The 23,291-nt window shown below is 42.2% G+C and overlaps 1 protein-coding gene across 2 annotated transcripts in view; it reads right to left on the bottom strand.

Annotated features, from left to right (window-relative positions):
- Positions 1-23,276, bottom strand: part of LOC143282155 (homer protein homolog 1-like) — a 55,339-nt gene extending 32,063 nt beyond the window's left edge. The window contains exons 1-2 of one of the 2 annotated variants that reach the window (XM_076587702.1): positions 5,340-5,533; positions 1-377 (exon numbers count right to left, since the gene is read on the bottom strand). The exon at positions 1-377 is cut by the window's left edge and continues 339 nt beyond it. Coding sequence is in view for 1 of the 2 variants with exons in the window: in XM_076587703.1 (XP_076443818.1) it covers positions 23,136-23,146 (11 nt within the window). In the remaining variant the exon portion in view is untranslated. Of the gene's footprint in view, positions 378-5,339; positions 5,534-23,135 lie in introns of those variants that run through there. The other variant, XM_076587703.1, reaches the window with a different exon arrangement.
- Between the last annotated feature and the right edge of the window lie 15 nt (positions 23,277-23,291).

A 23,291-nucleotide genomic window follows, 5' to 3' on the forward strand; every position in this document is an offset into this window, starting at 1 on the left:
CAGTTCTGGCTCTTTGCTTGAATTAGAATGCGGCTTGTCAGTTTCAGTGCTGCTGTTGTGTAATGAAGTCGTTGGTAATCGATTTCGGGATGGGGCCGTTGGTAAGGGTCTGTCTTTGATAATTTTCACAACTAAAGAGCCTGTACGGTGGGTTCTGACTCTGCCTTGAGTTATGACAAGGCTGCCAGTTCCTGCGCTGCTGACATTACGCCGAAAGACTGGGCGAGGGCGGGATGGGCAGTGTGGCGATCAAAGAACAGCACTCCTTGCACACTGCTGTTCCCTTCAATTGCCCATCTCCGGGCAGCAAGCCCACGCACTTCACGTTTCTAATGAACCAGTTCCTCTGTCGTAGTCGATGCACAAGCCCGGCGAGACTAGTAACAAAATACACAAGGCTAGCAATACAAGGTTCTGCTGCTGTGGGCGGACATTTTCTTGCACACTCCCAGTCAATTACCATTCACATGCAATAAAAGAATAACAAAATGGAAGCAATTCGGAGGTGTCCTTTTCTTCTTTAAGTTGTTCATAGTTGGAAACAATGGTGTCTTTACAACTTTTATTTTTCAACCCAAGTACACCTCCAGTGCTGTCAGGACCATTTTCTAAGTCCGTTATTCTTAATAACATCTCCCACTCCCATTTCATGGACTGAAATCATACTTTCAAACAAATTATGCCTTCAAAATAAAAAAAAGTTTTGACTGATTTTCAATTTATGACAATAGAACCTTGCAGAAGGTCCATTACACAGTCTTCTTGCAGATGACGGTAAACCTTTTTTATGCGATATTTTGAATGTCAGCGTTCTGAGCCGCTGTAAAATCTATCCAGATTACGGTACACACACCTGCACAAAATGCGTTGCATCAAGGACGGAGAGAACACGTTCAAACGATCGGAAGACACCAAGTCCGAAACACAACTGTAACAATAAAAGACTCTCAAAGAATCAAATACGTAACATTCGCTTTGTTACTTTGTTTACTTTTCCGTCCCTGTCCCTACAACGGATCATTCTATTTCAATCTTCGGTAAAACCGTTTTCCGATCACCCATGCTCATAGCTAACACAGAATGGAACCATTCAGCCAAAGAGCCTGTGCGTCCGGGTAGCCAAGTTCAGACAAATCGTCACCTGGCACTAAAGACGCCAGCACGTGCAACCCTGACTTCCGCACCGCCGTGGCCTTTATTACCTCAACCCTCCCCTACCCTCACACTGACGACTCTCCCTCGTAATGACAACAATGCCGGCTGAAGCTGGGAGCGTGGGTTTCTCCCGTCAGTCGACTGACTGCACTCCCGTCCGGATGACGCACTGACAAAGTACAGCTAACTGGGAAGCGGCCAAGGCCTGGGAGAAAGAAGCACAGTTATCCCGATGGTGAATGGCAGGGGGGGACGACCGAGAAGACCGTCATCGGGCCTCATCCATTCACTTATTGCTTGCTACACACTGGCCCCCACCGACTGGCCGGAATGGCTCAGATTGCCCGCAAGCACGCGATCCTGGCTTCCCCGATGCCCCATCACATCTCCTCGCCTCCGCTCCGGGTGCAGGGCACTTGAAGTGATATGCCTGAATAAATCACTTTGCACCCGAACACGGTCGCTGGTTAGATGTATGTATGACAAGCCAGATACTGCCGTCTCACAGCAACAGGTCTGGGGGCACCGAGGAATAAATAAATCATCTGGCACCAGCAGCAGTTTTGATATTAGGCGCAAAATGTTGACCCCACCACTCTCCTTTCGACCCTCTCCTTCCCCGACCCCCTCCACGCTGAGTGTGGCACAAGGTGAAATCTTATCACGGGAAGAGGGAGCAGATACACGGCTCAGTGGCCGATCTTTCATCTCATATCATGCTGGTGCCTAGTATCTCCGGTGCTTTTCCTGCCTCTCAATCCTTGGAACCTTCTTCCAGTTTCGTCGTAAGGGTTCCCTGTCGACATCCTGACGCTAAAAATAAATGATTTGGCGCGTGCATTCGTATGTTTTGCAGAAACGGCAACGTGCGCGCGCGCACACAAATACATGCAACATTAAAATAAGGCTTCTTCTTCTTTTTTCTTTTTCTTTTTATAAATTAACGAAAGCAAACAACGCCTTATTACTTCTTCCATTCAGCTGATGTGAACATGTATGCAGATTTCCTTCTATTTTCTTCTCTTTTTTTCTCAAATGACTTTTCCCCGCCCGAGTTCTCTTTCACAACAGCACTGAAAGTGAAACCCTTTTCTATTTCTTTGATTTGTGTCGATTTTATCTCTTCAATAAGTTTTATGTTTGAAATCTCCATCGTTAGCTTTACGAATGTCGTCACAGCACCACAAACACACACACACACACACATCAGCATCAGGCATCTGTAAATTCGACGAACAGAAGAAAGATTCGTTGGTTTGATTGTTGGACAGATATCCGTGGAGTGTATAATCTTCAGTTTGCTCCACACTGACACTGTAAACACCAGTCACAAAACTCCTAGTCCCTCAACAGCAGATGAACATCATGACACCTAGGGTGAACGAATAACCATCTCATCAGCAACAAACACACCACGAACCGATGTGGGTTTTTTTTTTTCACTAAAAAAAAAAGAAGAAAAAAAGTCGTTTCACCTCACAGCATGCGATGCCAGAGAACGAGCAGAGAAATGAAATGAAATTATGGTGCTTAGAGCCTCGCCGACCACTAAGGCCATCTCAAGGCTATCGCCGCGTCAATTACTACTACAAGGCTAAAAAAACAACCAATTAAAATGAGTCACCACTTCAAACTTTCCACTCCAAAGTTTAAAAAAAAACTTCCATAGTTTAAAACCTTCAAATCTGGTTAAAAAGGTTCACTTCTTTTAAGAAGTCCATCAGCGCCCACGGAGGGACATCACGAAACAAAGTCTTCAAAGAAACCGCCGTGTAATGTCTGCGTCTAACGTCAAGCAGATCCCAACAGTCAAGGAGCACGTGTTTCACGGTGAGAGGCTCGTCACAGGGAACGCATCGAGGGGCCTCCTCCCCCTTCAACAAGTAAGAATGAGTAAAAAAAGTGTGCCCCGTACGCAGTCTGCACAGCACAGATTCCTCCTTTCTGTTCTTCACCCCCGAAGGGAGGGTCTCCCCCAGGTCCGGACGGATCTGGAAGAGCTTGTTGTCTATCTGGGTGTTCCATTTCTCTTGCCAAAGATCTTTAACGTAAGAATTGACCTTCCGCTTCATGTCTGTATAGGGTACCAAGGATCTGGACAATTCTTTCTTTACAGCGTTCCTGGCCAGCAGGTCCGCCCTTTCGTTACCACGAATGCCAACATGTCCGGGAACCCAGGCCAACACAACCTCGTATCCTTTCTTCGTTGCGAGAGTAAAAGTTTCATAAAATTCCAGCAGTTTGGGATGAGTGATATTCCTGCAGGCGATCGCCTCCAGGGCTGATAAGGAGTCGGAAAAGATCATGAATCTCTTCTGTTTGGAAGAGAGAACCATTTTTAACCCCAGGACCAGTGCAGTCAGTTCCGCGGTGTATACCGAGCTGTCAGATAGGATGTGTTCCGTTGAGGGCCGGTCAGGAAAGGCGGGACAGAACGCAGATGCGGCGACTCCGTCCTCTGACTTGGAACCGTCAGTGAAGATGCCTTGAAAGGTGGGGAATTTGTGGTACAGTTCCGAAAAGTAGGTTCTGTAGGCCAGAGAACTGGTGGTGTCCTTACGGTACGAGGCCAGATCGAATCGGACCTCAGGTGTTGTAAAGGTCCACGGGGGGCTGTCAGGGAATTTAGAGAAATCTGAGATGCCACTGACATCCAGATCGGCATTTTCCAAGTGCGGCTGAATGCGGAGTCCGAGAGGAGGTATGCAGTTTGGGTTGTCTGTAAATTTCTTATCGAAAGGGTTGTTGAATACAGCATCGTAAGCAGGGTTTGTAGGTTCCGAAAACAATTTCAAATAATAGTTCAGGGTCAGCTTCAGTCTGCGGTTGGAAAGAGGCGGTTCCCCCGCCTCTGCGTACAGGCTGTGCACAGGGGTGGTGCGGAAAGCACCCAAGCTGAGACGGAGCCCTTGGTGGTGTACAGGGTCCAACAGTTTCAGGTAGGACGGTCTGGCCGAGCCGTATACAACACTTCCATAATCCAGTTTGGACCGGACCAGGGCTCTGTAGAGGTGCAAGAGAGTCCTCTTATCAGCACCCCAGTTCGTGTGTGCCACAACTCGGATGATGTTCAGGGCTTTTAGGCAAGATATTTTCAGCTGTTTAATGTGGCTGAGAAAATTCAGCTTCTGATCGAAGACCACCCCTAGAAATCTGGCTTCCTTGACCGCCGGGATGGTGGATGTTCCCAGACGGATTTCAGGGTCCTGATAGAATTGGCGAAAATTATGAAAGTGGATGCATTCAGTTTTGGAGGACGAAAATGTGAAGCCATTCTCCTCTGCCCAACACTGGATTTTGTTGACGCAGAGCTGAAGCCGTCGCTGGATGCTGGCGTACGTGCTGCCGGTTGCATATAAAGCAAAATCATCCACGAACAGCGAGCTGTCCGATCCTTTCTGAACGGATTGAACGATGTCGTTAATTTTGATGCTGAACAGAGCCGGCGACAGGATGCTCCCCTGCGGGACACCCAGCTCCTGCTCGTGAATGTCGGACAGGGTGGTGCCGACTCTCACCTGGAATTGTCTGTCTTGTAAAAAATTGTGGATAAACTGAGGCAGGTGTCCTCGGAAGCCGAGCTTGTGCAAGTCGGAAAGAATACCAAATTTCCACGTGGTATCGTAAGCTTTCTCCAGGTCAAAAAATATGGCCACCACATGTTGTTTGTTGACGAAAGCATTTCTTATCGTGGTTTCCAGACGAACCAGATGGTCAACGGTAGAGCGATGCTTGCGGAAACGAGAACGAGCAGAGAACAGCTGCAGAAAATCTTAGCAGGTAAGATGCTGCGTGGTACAAATCACCTAACCGGCTTGTCAGCGCACCTTAACCTATGATAAAAATGATGTCGGGTTGTAATTTACCAAGTAAATCCCCGGTTTCAGCACAAGGTTACCACTCATCCCTCCTCTGACTAATGCACCCTCTACACCATTAGGCAGGCAAAAATAAAACAATATATATATATATATATTACTTTACACACACACACACACACATATATATATATATGACACCTCATCAGTAAATTGGTAACACAACGGAAAAGGGACACTTGCGTAACAACAATATGAAAAAAAGCCCCCCAAACACCCAATTAAAATGAAAATAAAAAAGAAATGAAAGAAAAAACGAACAACAAAGAAAACGAAAACCACCACAGACAAGTGAAACCCCTTTACTCGCTCGCGAAAAGGAAAGATTGTCCGTGTGTGGCAGGCAGCAGCTAATTAACCCAAGGCGTAACGAAGAAACAGCATCCGATATACACAGTGGCAACCACCACTGAAGGAGGAGGAGTGGACCCTGTGAACTGCAGTACAGTGGGGTCGGTCCCCCAGCCGGTGGCCTCTAGATTCTCTCTGGCACTGACTGCAGACACAGGAGGAGTGCAACACAGCTCTCAGCAGTCGGTGGTTGTATGGGATGTATGTTACACGCACTGTGGCCGTTGACTGGTGGTTGGATGGATGAGGGAGGTGCTGGGGAGTTGGGGAGCGCCACACTTTAACCCCTCACTCCCCCCTCCCCTCCCCCAACCCCCCATCCTGCAAGACAGCAGCAGCACGGCAGTTGGTCTGCAGCCAAACCACCATCATGTAAACGAATATCTTGGAACTCCCATCACCACCAACCCCCCTCCCCAAACTTGTCGGCCTTGTTGTTGCTGCTTGCTGAAGTCATCCTGTGGGCGTGAATGTATCTGTACAGTCCGTTCATAACGTTCATAACGGTGTTTTCCCAAACATCCTAACCAGTGGACTTCCCATACCGCAGAAGACTGAGAATGAAAACCATGTTTATGTAGAAGCTGCAGAACATAGTGAGGTCTTCAGCACTGAACACATAACAAAATGGTCAAGCCATACATCTTTTTTGACCTTTTCACATGTCAGATGTAAAGGACATTCCTGCTATCTTTCACCTACATTAAAGAAAAATAATCAATTTCCAGATAAAAACAAAACTTTTAATTTTATAACACTAAATCTCAAACAATCCATTTTATTGCTTGCAAATGGAAAGAATCCAACTCCAAAAGATTGTCCTGTCTCATGGCCACAAAGAGTTCATGTTCCTGTCCACTTTTCTGCTAATGCTAAGTTCATCAGTGCTGGCAGGTCCATGTGACTTCCCACTCACTATGGATACTTCAGGATACTGTAGTTGGTCGGGGGCTTCAGCAGGGTTTGTCATTTATAATGTGTATTCTGAACTGGAACAGGCACTAAGTGAACACTTCTGGCATTTAAGCAGCAGCACCGGGTCTCCTCTGTTGGATAACCTTATGGTGCCTGAGCTGACACTGAAGGTCCTCTAAGGATTGCTGACACTGGGACTGACAGAGCCTTGGAAGAATCAGAATGAGTACTGTAAAAAAACAAACAAACAAAACAAAAACAAAAAAAACAAAAAAAACCCAATGAGCAGAAAAATCTAATTACTAACCAACTATCTATCAAACCAGCTAATCATTCCTGCTGCTGCCAGAACAGTGATAGAATGCAAAGCTGTGACACTGATGGTATTACGCACTGGTGATGCATTTTGACGTACAGCTATTGGTGCTTTTAAAAAGCAAGACTTGAGAAGAGTTGGACAGGAAAGTCAGAAAAAAACATTTTCTGTACATAGCATAATGCTGCTCTCATGGCCTGCATTATTTCCATACAAGTATTGCCATAAAATGGCTCCATAAGAGGTGCCCTCACTGAACTTAACATCCAGATTGGAAAGGTGTAAAACATGAAGCAGGGTCCATAAATACGGGTCTCTTTCTTTGGGTGGCCTTAAAATTTCTGTCAATGTTATTGTTAGTACCAGTAAAAACATTGTGACAACATTTGGTGTATAGCGTGGTACATGGGCATTGGTGCTCAGACAGGAGTGACATGCAGTGACTTCCACAAGCATGAGCACTGATTGTTGTACTTCACACTGTGTATTACAGTCTGCCAATGGCTCACTGTTTCCTGCACTAAGTATGTCCTGACCAAAAACTGTTCCATATTTTCATTAACAATCTATAGAGGTGCGTGTGTTGGGCTGGCATTCAAGTCCCTTAAAACTGTTCCATATTTTCATTGACAATCTAGAGAGATGTGTGTGTTGGGCTGGCATTCAAGTTCTTTTTTTTTCCTGCTCTTACATCACTCATACACATTAACAAAGACTGACAAACTGCCTTCACTGATGGGTGACACTGCCAAGGTAACAGAGTGGTACGGGCATCAGACTTCTGTCCTTCTGGTCTGCCAGACCTGCAGTTCTAATTTCAGCAGCCTCCCAGGTCACCATGTGAGCAACTTGTGTGTGTGTGTGTGTGTGTGTGTGTGTGTGTGTGTGTGTGTGTGTGTGTGTGTGTGTGTGTGTGCATGCGCGCGTGCGTGCATGCAAGCACATACATGTCTATGGATAATTGTGTATACCTGAGTGAAAATTATGGATTTACGTAACTAAATGTGACATGTAACTATGTACATTTGTGCTTTGTATCACTAGATTAAAAAAAAAATTTAAAAAAAAAAAAAAAAGGAAGAAAAGAGAAAACATCCCTTGTATTTCAAGTTAGCAATGGATGAAAATGCAATACATCTTTCAATTTACACACATGGCCACATTTTCAAATATGAAAGCATAGCTGAAAGCAAAACTATCTAAACATCCATTTTGGTTGTTTGTTTGTTTCCTCCTTTTTTTTCTTTCTTTTTAATCTTGCCTTTTGCATTGGCACAGTCTCCACTTTCTGTAGCTCTCTCTACACATCAGATTTCCAGAGATTTGGTGGAGAAGCAGTTTACACCCAGCATGTTTACATCATGTGCTCTCCAAGACCATTCCCACTATTATCTTCACATCAAGAAAGAATTTTAGATGAGCTGATTTTGGAAATGTACTTTATTCTTTCTTGGTGGTCTTCTTCCTTTCAGAAAACAGCAACTTAACTCATTTTTATTTCCACGTTTCTTCAAGTTTTGGGGGCAGTAATGGCAAGAGCATCTCCTCTCTCTCTCTCTCTCTATATATATATATATATATTTAAATATATGCTGACTTGAGAGACTAGGGAAATCTCTCTCTCATTAAGACCTATGATAGCTTACTGGAGTTTTAAGCATGAATATTCAGGGTAGAGGTATGAAGTATAAAAAGCTCTAGCACATCAGATTTTGTTGTGCTAGTCACATAAGATTTTGTTGTGCTATTTGTTCTGTTGCTGCTCTTAATCAATAAATAAATACCTATACATATATCAAAGAATTGTTTCATGCTCAGAATTTCCTTCAAAGAATATTTGAAATTATATATATATATATATATATATATATATATATATATATATATATATATATATATATATATATATCTAAAGAAATAAGATTCAGAATGCCAGCATATTGTGATTCTAACCTTTGAAGAAATTAAAGGAGACACCGCTGTTCTTCAGCCATCAGCAGTAAGGTGAAAAAGAACGAGGAGAAGAAAAGAAGAAAAGTGGGGATGACTGGGGATGGTGCTGGGTGAGGGTGCAAAAGACGTGCTTGTCAAGAATCAAAAGCTTGACTGTGTTACATTCTTTAAACGAAAATACAAAACAAAAACATCCCCCCCCCCCTGTCCCTCTCAAAAAAAAGGCAAACTGTATTACTATGATGTCATAAAAGTATAAGAACCACAAAAAAGGACATGAAGAAAGGAACTTCACAGACAAACACATGAGCAGACAAGGAGATGATGCCAAGAAACACACACACACACATTCTCCCTTCCGTCCTCCACCTCTCTCTCTCTCTCTCACACACACACACAGACACACACAAGCCTAGTACCACCGCCTACTAAAACAGACAAAAGTCACTTCTGGCACACACATCCAAGTCAAACCATTTCACCAATACAGCACTGCACTCAGAACTACAGCAAAATAAACATCTTCCTAACACCGCAGGCACTTCTTTAAAGGCAACAGCAGTCAAAGTGGTACCAATGGAACCACACTATGAACACAGACAGATACTATATTTAGCACTGTACTGTCTCTCCCCCTCTCCCTTTGCTGCTTCTTCACAGCAAGCATGGCAGTTTCAATTACTGATCAATGCTGCCTGCATAACTGAAGAAGAGAACAAAGTCATTTTCACCCCAAGAAACTCATCACTCACATACTGAGGATGATCTGTGCTGACAGGGATAATCGAACAACTGTCTGTTTCCAATCATTCATCAGACATACGACACAGGCCTTGGAGGAAAATCTGAGGCTATTTTCTTCTTCTGTATTCAACAGCTGTCTTACACTACTTGCTCTTTCTCTTAGTTTCAGACGAGGACTTTTAAATGTGTACAGCCTTATTTTGTCCTATGTCAAAAGTAGTGCCTGGTTTTTGGAGATGGTACATGGTGATTATGGTGAAGATACCTTGCAAATAGAATAATGCCATGAGTTTGGCTTCATTCCGAAACATTTTTTACACACACACATACTATGGCAGTTTCCAACTCTTCTGTCTCTCTCACAAGCAACTGACTTTTCAAATGAGGAAGAATACAATTCATCCTCATCCAACGAACTGGTCATTTCAGTTTATAATTAAGGTTTTAAACCTGACCACGACATGAGCAAGGTAAAACTATTAATAACAAACTGGATCTAATGCTGTTGTTTAGAAATGGTTGCCTTCTATTCAAAACTAGCCAAAATGTTTGGTACAATTCTTGATTGTGTGTGTGTGTGTGTGTGTGTGTGTGTGTGTGTATATATATATATATATATATATATATATATGTGTGTGTGTGTGTGTGTGTGTGTGTGATCTGATTCATACCTGTCAGTAATTTCACTTTTGTGATAAGAGAATTCCACAGAAAGCATTAATAATTCATGAAAGCAAAGATGTAACAACAGAAAGTGATGATCACAGCAGTGCAAACATAGATAAGAAAAGTTAGCATGAGGAAAGAGAGAAATCACTCAAAATTGCACAGGGTAAAACCAATCCGCCTCTGTTGACCCAGAAGATAAGACGAGACTAGCAAAGCCAAAACACCATTGGTGGTCCATCTCTGTCTCTCTCTCTGGCAAGGAAATCAGTATCTGTGCTAATGGTGCAGCAGCACAGTTCATGTAACAGGTGATCACATAACTGTTGATTGACAAAATATTACACATGTCAGGCATTTACTGGGAGTGATGACAGGCAGCTGCCTATCAGAAATGTTTAACTGAATGTATGGGGACTTATAGTTTTTATTCTCAATCATGAAATGAATAAATGTCCACTAATATTTTTGTAGATGCGTAGTGGAGGGTACAGAAAAGAAAAACAATATTGAACTTGGGTATGCCTTTAGTAGTTTAGATTACAGGAAGATGTGTCAAATGCGAAAACATATAGCTGTGCACATTTCTCTCTCTCTCTCTTTTCATCTTGTTATTGTCGATGCATTGGCACTGTTTCCCATTCTGAAAATCAGTGCATCTTCTTCCACCCTCACCAATGAACACGATAATATGACATCACAGAAAAGCTATGGCTCTCTTACAATGTCTTGCATGCAAGCACAAACGTGACCTGCGTATTGATTTTCAAGGTAGCTTTCTTTTAAATGCCTGATCAATATAAAAAGCATCGCAGTTAAAATTCAAAGAACACAGTTTGATTAATCATGCATATTTTTTTTCATGATAACTTCAGAACTAATATTTTGCAATGAGTTATTTGGCACAGAAAGCTGCCATTACTTGGGTACATGTACTGGAAAAGGGTCTAAGAACTGTCATGTGGTCTATGCACCTCCTTACCTTAGTACCCTTTTTCTCCCCATCCCAAACCTGTCTCTCAATTCTTAGGGGAAAAAACCCCCCACATGGACCATAATTATACCAGTACTTTTAATTCTACCATATTGTATCAAAGAACACGTGTGTCTTGTGAATGATACATGGGAATTCCTTTTTCCAATCCCCCTGGACAACATATGTTGAATTACTCGTGCTCCAAAAATTTCCTTTATGTGTATAAAGATCCTGTAACCCATATCAGCATCCTGGTTGTTACAAAAATAAGAATATATCCAGCATATATACCACCCACCATCCCCCAGGCCCCCTCTCCAAAATCAAGTATGGCTGCCTTAACCGTGGGGTAAAAACTAATCCGTAGTATGAGAAAGTATGTAAGAGTTATGGCCTATGAACACTGAAAAGAAAATGGATTTTTTGGCAGAACTTTGCAAAGTCATTTCCTGGCCTGGTTTATTTTCAGTCTCTTAATTGCATGGTGCACTCAAGACCTCATTTCATCATGTCACCAGAAAAACCTGCAGCCAGATTTCCACTCCAGATCCAGTAGAGGGTGACAAAACAGCGCATGCATGACTCAAACCATGGATATGAAATCTTGCTCTCTTGATGAGTGGGTGTTATTATGCATTAAACATCAATTCCAATGTAAACAAGAACACACATAAGTCTAAATACATTGTACGATGTTTTGATGACTAAGAAAAAACAGATTTCATACAACTACTCTTGAGTTTGTCAATGTATATTTCATTTTGTCATCTTCTTCTTTTTTTTTTCACACACACACACGCCAGCACCGAGCAAATCCAGGAACGGGGTTATCTGAACCGTCTATCAGCTGTTTTCCAGGCAACAAGAAGCACAGGCGCCTGACAACACCAACTTGTCCACGCTTATCTCACTCGCCGCTCTTTCCCCTTTATCACCGCATTCGTCAAAACTTCAGACGCATCCCTGGGTGAAGGAGAGGGGAAGGAGGGTAGAGGTGGAGGGTGGCAAGAAACGACAGGCGTCTGGCATCCGATCAAAAATACCTGCCCAATCTGGAAAGACTATCTACCTTGCACGCCAGTGGGGTGGAGGGGAGCAGGCGGGACGGAGGGGGAGGACTGGGCGATGGGAGGCAGTGGGGGCGGGGGTGGGGGGGAGGGAGGTGAGAGGGGACGGTACTGGGCTGGCATTTGGCATTGGACCTGTTTGCTTCACACACAATAGATCCCGGTTGATACCCAAACTTACAACACCACTGGGTCTTCATCTACACCTCGTGACAGAAGGATAGGCTAGCCATGATTCCAGTTAGGTCCTTGCTGATTTTAGGCGCGTGCGCGCGCACACACACACACACACACACACACACACACACACAAAGTATGGGCGCTCTTCGGAGAAGACACTGATTACAGTAATGAGTAAAGCTGACTAAAGCTGACTAAAGTGTGATCACAGTAATGAGTAAAGCTGACTAAAGCTGACTAAACTGTGATCACAGTAATGAGTAAAGCTGACTAAAGCTGACTAAACTGTGATCACGGTAATGAGTAAAGCTGACTAAACGGGACTCCTAAGTCCAATCCATACACCAGGATTAACCCAGACAGGTAGTGGCGCGGTAGAGGACAAGAGAAAAAGAGAGAGAGAGAGGGGGGAGGGGGGGGGGGGAATTGGGGGGTTGGCAGACAGACAGAGAGAGGGAACAGGGACAGGAGAGACAGACACAGATGATGAAAGATGAGTATTTAAAATAGATATATAAAAGGCACAGAAGTTTCAAACACTGAGAAATAAGGATTTGGCTCATAAAATAGAGAGAGAGAGAGAGAAAGAGGGGGTGGGGGAGACAGACATACAGACAGAAAAGGTACTTTAACAAATAGGAGTATAAAAGGCAAAGTAATTAGAAAACTGACAAAATAATATAGATGAGTCTGATATAAGACACACACACACACACACACACACACACAGAGAGAGAGAGAGACAGAGAGAGAGAGAGAGAGAGGGAGAGAGAGAGAGAGAGAGAGAGAGAGAGATGGTACATGATCAACAAATACCTTACATAAATGTTTAGGAAATGAGGTCCGGTGAAGGGCAAGAATGAGAGGGACTGGGAAAACAGGGGAGTGGTGATGGGAGACTTCCATCTGGGCATGAAGATGGGTTGAAATGTGAGGTGGAAGGAAACAGGGGGATGAAACTATGATGACAGTGTGAAAGGAAACTATACCGAAACAGTAAACACCATTTTGAAAATATACCGTTCTTTGTCTTCAACTGTTCGAACATGTCGTGAAGGGCAATGAGAGAGAGAGGCGGGGGAGGGGGGCAGAGGGAGGTGGAGACATGGAAAATTATAGACAAAGAATGAAAGACAGAGAATAAGAACTATGGACACACACACACACACACACACACGCACGCACACGCACACACACACACATGCACACACACACATACACACACACACAGAATGGGGAAGAGGAAAGACATCACGCAAGCCAGCGATCATGAAATGAATCCCAGACCTTCCTTCTGACCTTTCCCTGGTTCACATGTTCAGTGAGCACATACAGAAGTCTGTCTTTTCTTTTCTTCTTTTTTGTCTTAAAGCCTCCAAAAACTGGGGAGGGGATAAAACAGCATTCCCGTTGTCTGTATGTGTGCCAGTGATCAGTAAGCCAGCTCACATTTCTTGAAAAAAGGTCAAGCACAAATCTGGTACACTGACTGGTTCTCATGTCTTCTCAGGTTGAGCATGAATTTGGAGAGGATCCCCCTGTGATATTGTTAATTAAAAAAAACAACAACAACACAACTACAGCCAATGTCAATGTTGAAGCAGTGCAGCCATCAACAACTAAAGATGCAGCCACTGGCTTTGTTGACACTGATCCAACCAATGTCCTCCAGTTGAAAGCTCACAAAGTTACGGAGAATGATGGGTCAAACATGATTGTGAAAAAGGGCTCCCCCAATAAAAAATTTTTAAAAAAAGAAAAAGAAGTGATTTAAACTGGCCACCCTACCCCCCTTCACACACCCCATTTGCAGCGTATTGGATTACCAGCTGTTAGAAATATTTTTTGTATTGAACACACACACACATATACACACATGCAGTCATGGGCACACACATAAAATACTGATCCATCTCTAACCAATTTCAGAGTCTTCAGGGGGGAATAAAATGAAGACACCCCCCCCCCCCTTTCCCCTCCAATTCTTACCAGCATCACCATCTCAGGGTTATGAACGGTACAGCTTAGTTTCCACCTTGTTATTTCCATTAGCAGCAAGGAGTCATTAAGTCCATTGCCTGTGTCTCCTGGCACGCTGACAGCTTGTCAGATATCAAGACGGGAGTGCACATGTGCCATCTACACCTGTGTTTGCTTTACACACTTATCTCTTGCATGGGAAACAAGACACTGAAACGGCATGCTCAAATCTTACTTTTAGTGTTGATATTTCCCCCCTTTGCTGCACTTCCTTCTTACTCCCCACCTTTTTTTATTTTATTTATTCATTTTATTTTTTTGGTCTGTCTTATCAATATAAAATGAATGCAAACTCACACACACACGCCACAAAATCAGCATCTCCAAGCTCTAAGTCAAGTATTCACAATGTGATATCACCAACTGAGTTTATAACTGACTTCATTCTGAAAGACCTGAATGACATTTTATTTAATTGAAAAACAATTCCATAAGCAGTCACACACTGAACCCACTCCAAACTCTCCCACATACAAAATTACCCAAGATATCACATGACAGAGTCATACACTGCAAACTATATCTTTTTTTAAACATTGTTCTTTGAAGCCTGTGGTTTGTTTCATGACCTCCATTCCAATGTCACATTACCATTGTACCTCTCTTTATTTTCCCACAAAAGCATTCTTTGAGAAGGGATATATTTGCTGGACAATTTTTAACAAGAAAATAAACGATTACAATGATCACTCAGACAGACAGACAGAGAGAGAGAGAGAGAGAGAGAGAGAGAGACAGACAGACAGACAGAGACAGAGACAGGCAGGCAGAGGGAGGACAGACAGAGAGAGAGCGCATAAAATCCAAAGCAAGACCCCTGCTGTCCAAGGCGATATATGGGCAACAATTTCACTGGGGTGGGACTGGGGGCAGGGTTAGGGCAGACTCCTGTCAAGGCCGAGGGCGACCAGCAATACTGTACAGTGGAGTCGCAGCTCTCTAACTGTACACACCAATAACCACAGAATGCTAACACTTGGGATAGCAATGCAAGAAAAAGCAATTGTCCAGAATGGGAGAGGGAGGTAGAAGGGGAAGGGAGAGAAAGGGTAAGGGGAGATAAAGGGGGCGTGGGGCGGGTTGTCGGTGGAAAGGAAGGTGGGAAGAAAGGCTTAGAGGGAAGGGAGGGGTCAGTACAGGGAGAAACGGGTGAAGGAGGAGGAGGAGGAGGTGGTGGTGGTGGTTGAGGTATGATCGATTTGTGACTTAACGACATGACCGCAATACTGGAAGGCCTAGCAAAGGTATAACTATAAGTCAAGAAAACCAAGCACGACTTGGCCAGGGTTGGTGGTGTGAATAGTGTGAGTTGAAAGGAAGGGTGCGAGAGCTACAGGCGTGGGCCACGTGCATGCGCTGCGTGCGTGTGTGTGTGCACACATATAAGCATGCAAAAGCATTCAAACTGAGGCATACAAAGGGATGTGCATGTGTGTGCATACATACATCATGTCTGAATACAGTACTTGATACAATGTCTGATCACTTAATGAAATCATACATGTGTTTGAGGATACATACTCAAACACAGGATATGACTAACATCATGAAAATCTAATATAACAAAAGTCAATAGACTGAGAATTTCATACTGGCATGCTTATTTGTAAGACTGTGATTGGATAAACATAAATAAATTCATACTGATGTGGAAATTCTTTACGCACTTACATATAATTCAAATATCCACATATACATTCACTCACATCCTGTGCACAGACAGAAATAGACACACAATCTTCCTGTCCTCCAAACTTGTACTCACATGAATTAAGAGGTCACAGCAGCCAAATATGAATACCACATGCAACTGCACCGTGCAGGAATAATAATAATCCCAATCCACAAACTTGCACCAAATACACCAAAATGCTCCTCACTTGTCTGCACTTTTCTATGTTTGCCGTCAAACAGTCTGAATGGCAATAGCAAACCTTACTTCTTTGTGATTCAACCGCCTGGACAAACGTTACCTTTCTTGTGATTCAACTGTCTGCACAAATGTCACCTTTTCAGGGGTTAAAGAACATACACTGTCTGGTCTTTGTTTACCACTTCCAGTGCTGTTCATCAACACCATGGCATACCAACTCTGAAAGACTGAATGTTCCTAAAAGTAAAAAGCTGCGGTTTTCACCTTGAAGACTGTTCCATCTGCCTAAGGCTTAACTTCCCCGAGAGATGTCATAAATCAGTAATGACATACCTCGGAACAGCCTTTGAGCTGTAATCAATCAACCAGAAAGCCAATCAATCAGTCTGTGTCTGAAGAAATATTCTTAATGGAACATTCCACAATTATGATGACCCATAGGCCATACACAAAAAAATAACATAAAAAATAATAATAAAAAGCAGAAAAAAGAGTGTGTGAAACTTGTGAAGATGAAACTCTCACAGACGGCCATCACACACCATGACAACACAGACACTGGGAAAGGTGAAAGTGAAGCTGAGGATCCTCACACAAGACACTTTAGCAGGGTGATTGTACAAGGGGCTTCCTTCTGCCCATAAAACATTTGTGGGACAAACAAATTGGACATGCCTCTGCCAGTGAAGTGCTCATATATTTTGTGCCAGTTTTGTGCTTCCATTGTTATGTCAATGGAATGTAGTACATTAAAGAAGGGGAACTTACAAGAAAATGTTTTTAGGGAATATGCTACTTGCCTATTCTATTTTCTAAAAAATATAATGGATCATGTTCTTCATTTGCTAAGTGTTCAATTTCTTTGTTTTGAAGGCTATCAACCAGGCATGCACGTATGTATTGTTACACTTTTTTTTTATTGTCTAGATTATCAAATAACTGACAAATTGTGTAACAATTCCCATATGTACTAAAAAACTGAAACAGTATATTTGCCAGGAAAGAAATAAAGAATACTACACAGCATTACTGATCTTAATTGTCCAGAAAAAGAAGAAACCTAAACAGCAGTACAGACTATAATTCTGATACCAAGTTCCATGCTACTTGACCCTGTCTCATGTGTGTTTTTCTTTTACTAAAGCACATGTACATATCTAAAATTTTTAATCAATACATATATAACCTATCTAACATTATCTCGTTCATTTGCACAAAGGAGAAACAAACAAACAAAAAAAACCCAAAAAACAAAACAAAACAAAACAAAAACAACAACCACCAATAATAGGCAGGAGGTGGAGGTAGAAAGAATGTATTTCATGATTTTTTGGGGGGTAGATATTCATGTTCATACTGTACAACATTTACTGAGACATAGATATTGCAAGAATAAGAAATCATTCCTGTGCTATCTTGCAACCTGTTTGACACACCTTTTTTTTTTTTTTTTTTTAATTATTTAAAGAAAGAAATAAATGCTTCACACAAAGTGCAATTCACTCGAGGAAACTAAACACTCACTAGTGGAACAATATCAAACTCGCAAGATGTCAACACCGCGAAGCATGCACACGCACTACACACATCATCTGCCAGCCAGACTGACGAAATGACGGTTGCACGGCAACGGGGGCCTACGATGACAACAATGTGACTACCCTGCCACTGCCCTCTTCATTCCCACTCCCATCCCTTGCCCAATTTCACTCTACTTTCCTGTCTCTCTGAGGAATCCATCCATCCACAACATGCATGGGCCCTGATCGCTCCCCGCCTACCTCCATCTACTTTCCCGAGCCCTCACCCACTCCTAAACCCCACTTTCCCATGTCGCAACCCTCCCCTCCTCGACCCCCCATCCCCCCCCCCCCCCCCAAGGTATGCTGGTCAGGCACGACTGTCTTCTTTTCCACTGCAACAATTTGTCATTGTCAAGACTGGTGTGGCACTGGCACAGGCGCTTGACCCCCCCCCCCCCCCCCGCCCCCCCTTCACCCCCCACCCCCCCTTCACGCCCCCCCCCCACCCACCACACCCCACCCCCGTTTCGTTTTCATGATAAGTAACACAAGACAAAACGTATGCTCAAGAGTGCCACATTGCCGGGGAGTGTGGGGGTTGGGGGAGCGGATTGGGTGACAAAAATGTGATGAGGGAGAGAGAAGGGGGAAGGTGGGAGAGAGAAGGGGGAAGGTGGGCAGACAGAGAGAGAGAGAATGTGTATCAATTGTGCCAAAGATGGAAAAAGAGAGGACAAGATAGGAGGGATGGTGGGATGGAAAGAACCCTGTGGATGAGGGGGGAAAGGAGGGAATGGAGAGAAAAAGAGATAACAGAAGGGATGAGGGGAGAGGGTGCATGAGGCAGAGGACGGAGGCGGTGGGAAGAAAATGTGACCTTTCCTAGACAGAGAGAGAGACAGACAGACAGAAAGAGACAGAGACAGACACAGACAGGGAATGGGTGTATGAATGAGTTTTATTTCTGAGGATAATAGAATAAGCATAAGGGAAAAGGAGGAAGAAAAGAAAAGGAAAAAAAGAAAAAGAAAAGAAAAACAAGGTAATGAAATCGATTAAAAAAATAAAAATAACACACATACACACACACACAAATCCCGCGTTATATCAAATTATGATTCATTACAAGTCATGGAAAGGAAAACATTAACAATTGTGCACACAGATGTAAACACACTGTTAAGAATGGTGTATACATGTGGAGAAAATGAGAAAAGAGAGAGAGAGAGAGAGAGAAAGAGAGAGAGAGAGAGAGAGAGAGAGAGAGAGAGAGAGAGATGCTTTACTTACATGTATGGAAAGGGCAAGGATTATGGAGGAGACAGATAATTTCAGAGGAATGTATACAATGCAATTAGTGTCACATGATCTTAATTTACTGACCAGTTTGGATACGAGTTTGAGACAGAGCAAAGTGGGTGATACCAAGACAATGAATAACAGAGACTGGGCAAAATTTGAAATGAAACAAACCAAGCTTTGAGACACTTTATTATGCAGTATTAAAATATCAAGCAGTATTAAAATGCAGTGTGCTCCTTTCCAAACAGCTGTCTTTGCAACAGGGACTGACACACTGGACTGTTTTGCTACAACAGACACTGTTTAATCATGACTTTGTAAAAGGTGCAATCCAGTGTCTTGTTAAGACTTATGACATCTGGAGGTCACTGCCATGTCTTGAAGCAAAGCTAATTAACACCGAACAGGTTCTCTCACCGATCTTTTCAAGTTGACACATTTTGATTATGTATAATTTCTTAAATTTAGTTGCTGGCAGTTTGCATAAGCAACTATACTCAAGCTTAAAATCGTTTCCTGCCTCTGATCAACTGGGGAAACTGAGTCACTTTAATAACATAAGAAGCACAAACCCTTTTCTTCTTCTCCTAAATTTTAGGAGAGGGAGGATGATTTATGAAATGATTTTGCAAAAAGCTCTACCATACACATTTTTTCCCCACTGTGCCTTGTTGTGATGACTCTTCAAATGGTTTTTGTTCTCACCATGACCAGTCACTGTACCATGTCTGATGAAGATTGTATGGACTGGAAGATCTTATCTCTCCCATGCCCACAAGTTTTTCATATCAATATCATGCCATGTTATGACCTGGACCTTTGACTCCAATACCAGTTATCAGATCATATTATTTATCATGACCAGTTGCTACATCAAACTTGAGGAAAACTGGATGTGTGCATATATAATATATAAAAAGAGATATATGACTTCTTTTTTTGTTGTTGGTATTTTCACCATGTGAACTGTGATGTTCTTGACCTCTCATCATATTTACCAAATCATCAAAAGGGAGATGACTAGAATTATAGAAACTAGAAAGGTCTTGCTCATAAGTAGTTTGACTTCCATACCACCTGTAGTTGCTGAGAAAATGCAGGCATTGACAATGGAGAGAGAGAGAGGGAAACACAGAGAGAGAGGGGGAGAGAGAGAGAGAGGGAGGGGAGAGAGAGGGGGGAGAGAGAGAGAGAGAGAGAGAGAGAGAGAGAGAGAGAGAGAGGAGACTGGGGGAATACATCTCATTTGCTTACAATAAGTGAGTCAATATAATGAAAGAATGTAATGCATGCAGACCCTTGTCTGCTAAGAGCTTTTCTGCCATGGACTAGAAAATAAATGAAGCTCTAAGTCCACATCATTTTATATTCCTCAGACACAAGGAAATGTTCACATATGGCCAAGGAAAAAGACACAAAAGTGTAATGACTGCATGCTGAAAAGTCTTTCCTGAAGTCAGAAATCCAATGCAAGTCGAAACACAGTACAGTATATTACACTTCTAAATGTATCTAATAAAGTAATATCTATCAGCCAAACTGCAGAATACTAAGCCATGTATGAAAGTTGCACTTTAAACCATTAAACTAGTTAAGCTAAGTTATTATACCCCTGGAAAAAAATGAAATGCCAAAATGCATGTATATAAAACTATGTAAAAGCAAACCACAACCATTCAACAATAATGACATGTATATATTTTATATATATTATATATGTACATTTGATGCATGTCTTTTTTCAGCTGTATTCAATGATAAATGATCTCTGTTCACATGAAAACAAAATACTGTCCATACACAAGTTACCGCTCCGTTCACTCTAAGTTACTGATATTTCACTCTATGGATTATGAACTGGACTGTAGAACAATGACAGCCTATAACATGAAAAATAAAGTCTCACTGCCAATCATAGAAGTCATCATCACTTTGCCCTCTTATCATGGCTCTTAGCTCTCTTCCAAATCTCTACCAAAAAAACATAAAAGTAAAATAAACAAAACATGTTCTGAGATCAAAATACAAAAACATCAGTCTGTGCAGTCTGCTTAAAGAATATTTCAAAAAGAAACAAAAATTATGAACTAAACCTGTGAATCCATTCAGATCCAACAAGACAGCCAGAGGTTAATGTTTTCATTAAAAAAAGAAAAAGAAAAAAAGTTGATCAGCCACTGTGCCCTATTTCCAATGGCAGATACTTGTAAAGCATACTGCCCATTAGCATCACAAATTTGTCACTGTCACAGAAATATCAACTGATCTCTTTGCCTTTATAATCTGGGTAGTAACTGGCAAAATATGTGACAGCAGATTTATTTTTGTCTAAACACAACTGTCCTCCCCCGCCCCCCCTTTTAGTTTCAGAAGAACTGTCAATTAGCCATTCACCCCATGCAGTTCTTCACTGTTGACAACATACATACATCTGTGACTATAGTAAATCAGATGTGGAACAATTGTCCAAACACAACTGTCCTTCCCCCCCCACCCCACCCCGCCTCGTTTAGTTTCAGAGAACCGTCAATTAGCCATTCACCCCATGCAGTTCTGCACTGTTGATAACATACACACATCTGTGACTATAGTAAATCAGACGTGGAACAATGTACCAGTAATTAGAATGAGATTGCCTCCTTATTTAATATTATCTTTTTTTTTGTTGCTTTTTTGTTTTTGTTGCTTTTTGTTCTTTGCTGCCCTATCATCTGCACTGTTTCAGTGGCATCTCACATGCTGCACATTCAGAGTCCCCCCATACACAAAATTGCCTCCCTTAGCAGTGCCTCAACCATACAAGGCACAACTGGTCCAGAATGCAAGACAAAAGCCATTGATTGTAGAATTAAATTTAAAAAAAAAATCTTTTATTTAATTTCATTTTCATTTATCATTATCTTAACCCTGGAGCATGAGCAGCATCCATGGGTCAACTGATCATTTTCTGCAATTTTCTACTGGCTAGTTCATCTGCTTGATCATTGTTACTTCAAGTTCTTTTCAAATATATTACAAAAAATATAATGCTCCATTGTGTGTGTGTGTGTGTGTGTGTGTGTGTGCGTGTGTGTGCGTGCGTGTGTGTCCATGTTTGTGTTCAAAAGGTGCTACATTTAATCTAGCAAACAAAAACTTTTGATATGAAGCTGTTACAAAACACTGACAAGCAAACTGATACACAACATGATGACAAGCAGACTGATACACAACAGTAATTTTCCAGTGCTATTGTTGGTTTGGTCTGGTTCTGGAAGCATGTTTTGTTGTGGGGAAGCTGTTTGCCCTTTCTGTGTGATGGGGTGCTTGCGAGTGTCCATGCATTTGTGTGTGCATGAGAGCATGTTGCAGGGATGTGTTTCCTAGAGGACAACATGAAGAGGTAGGTGGTTTTCAATGTTCAATTCTGCGAGTGTGTTCTGGCAAATGTGTGTTGTGTGTGTGTGTGTTGTGTGTGTGTGAATAATTTGAATATGGAGGAGGTGGAGTGAGGAGGGGGGTGGGAACAAAATGTAAAGCGCTTTGAGCAGTATTTCTGGAAAAAGTCATCTATATTGCTATCTATTTTTATAATTATTAGTAAAACCATTCCCTTTGATCAACCCTGACATGACGTTGTGGGTAAATTTTTGTGACACTGCAACAGTAGTGCCTGGTGCTGCCATATAAAAATAAAAAAAATGAACCCTTCCTCTTCTGTTTCCAGTGGACTGCCTTCAATAATCTTTTTATTCTTTCAGATTTTAATAATTTGACAGTTTCTTAATAACGTGTGCACTCTATATCAAGAGTAATCCAGTTCTGCTACAGGGCAGTTTCGGGTCAAGTTTTCCTAAATAACATTAAGTTGGCCTTGATCATTTCATAGCAATACATCTACACCTTATCAAATCTCTACTGAAGTGGGCGTAAAAACGTCAGCTGTGTCTGTATGTGTCTCTTTAGTCTTTATATTACCAATTCTTACTCTATAAAACTTCATGTGTTTGATACAAGATCAGTGGTGTAGTCCGAACAGGTTTTGGACGTTATTCGCTGTTGCGAACAACTGACTTTTAACAACTAGTAGAACAGTAGCAGTCGACTTATCATCGTGTGTCAGTGTCTCACAGTCTGCACTTCGCTTCTCTAAATCTATGAACAGTTTTCAGTAAGTTGTAAACCAAAAACAAAATAAAATAACAAAACGGACATACCCGTCACTCATGCTGACTGTTCAATAGTTCATCTCCTTCTTGGCGTCTTCTTTGGAATTAACAGGAATAGCTGGGCCTTTTCTGCTTTCCTTCTCAACTTGTTTTCCCCTCGGACAACCATCAGCGGAAGTAGAGCGAATGATGGGAACGGCTTTG

The sequence above is a fragment of the Babylonia areolata genome, chromosome 5, assembly GCF_041734735.1.
Source record: "Babylonia areolata isolate BAREFJ2019XMU chromosome 5, ASM4173473v1, whole genome shotgun sequence".
Classification (NCBI taxonomy): Eukaryota; Metazoa; Mollusca; class Gastropoda; order Neogastropoda; family Buccinidae; genus Babylonia; species Babylonia areolata.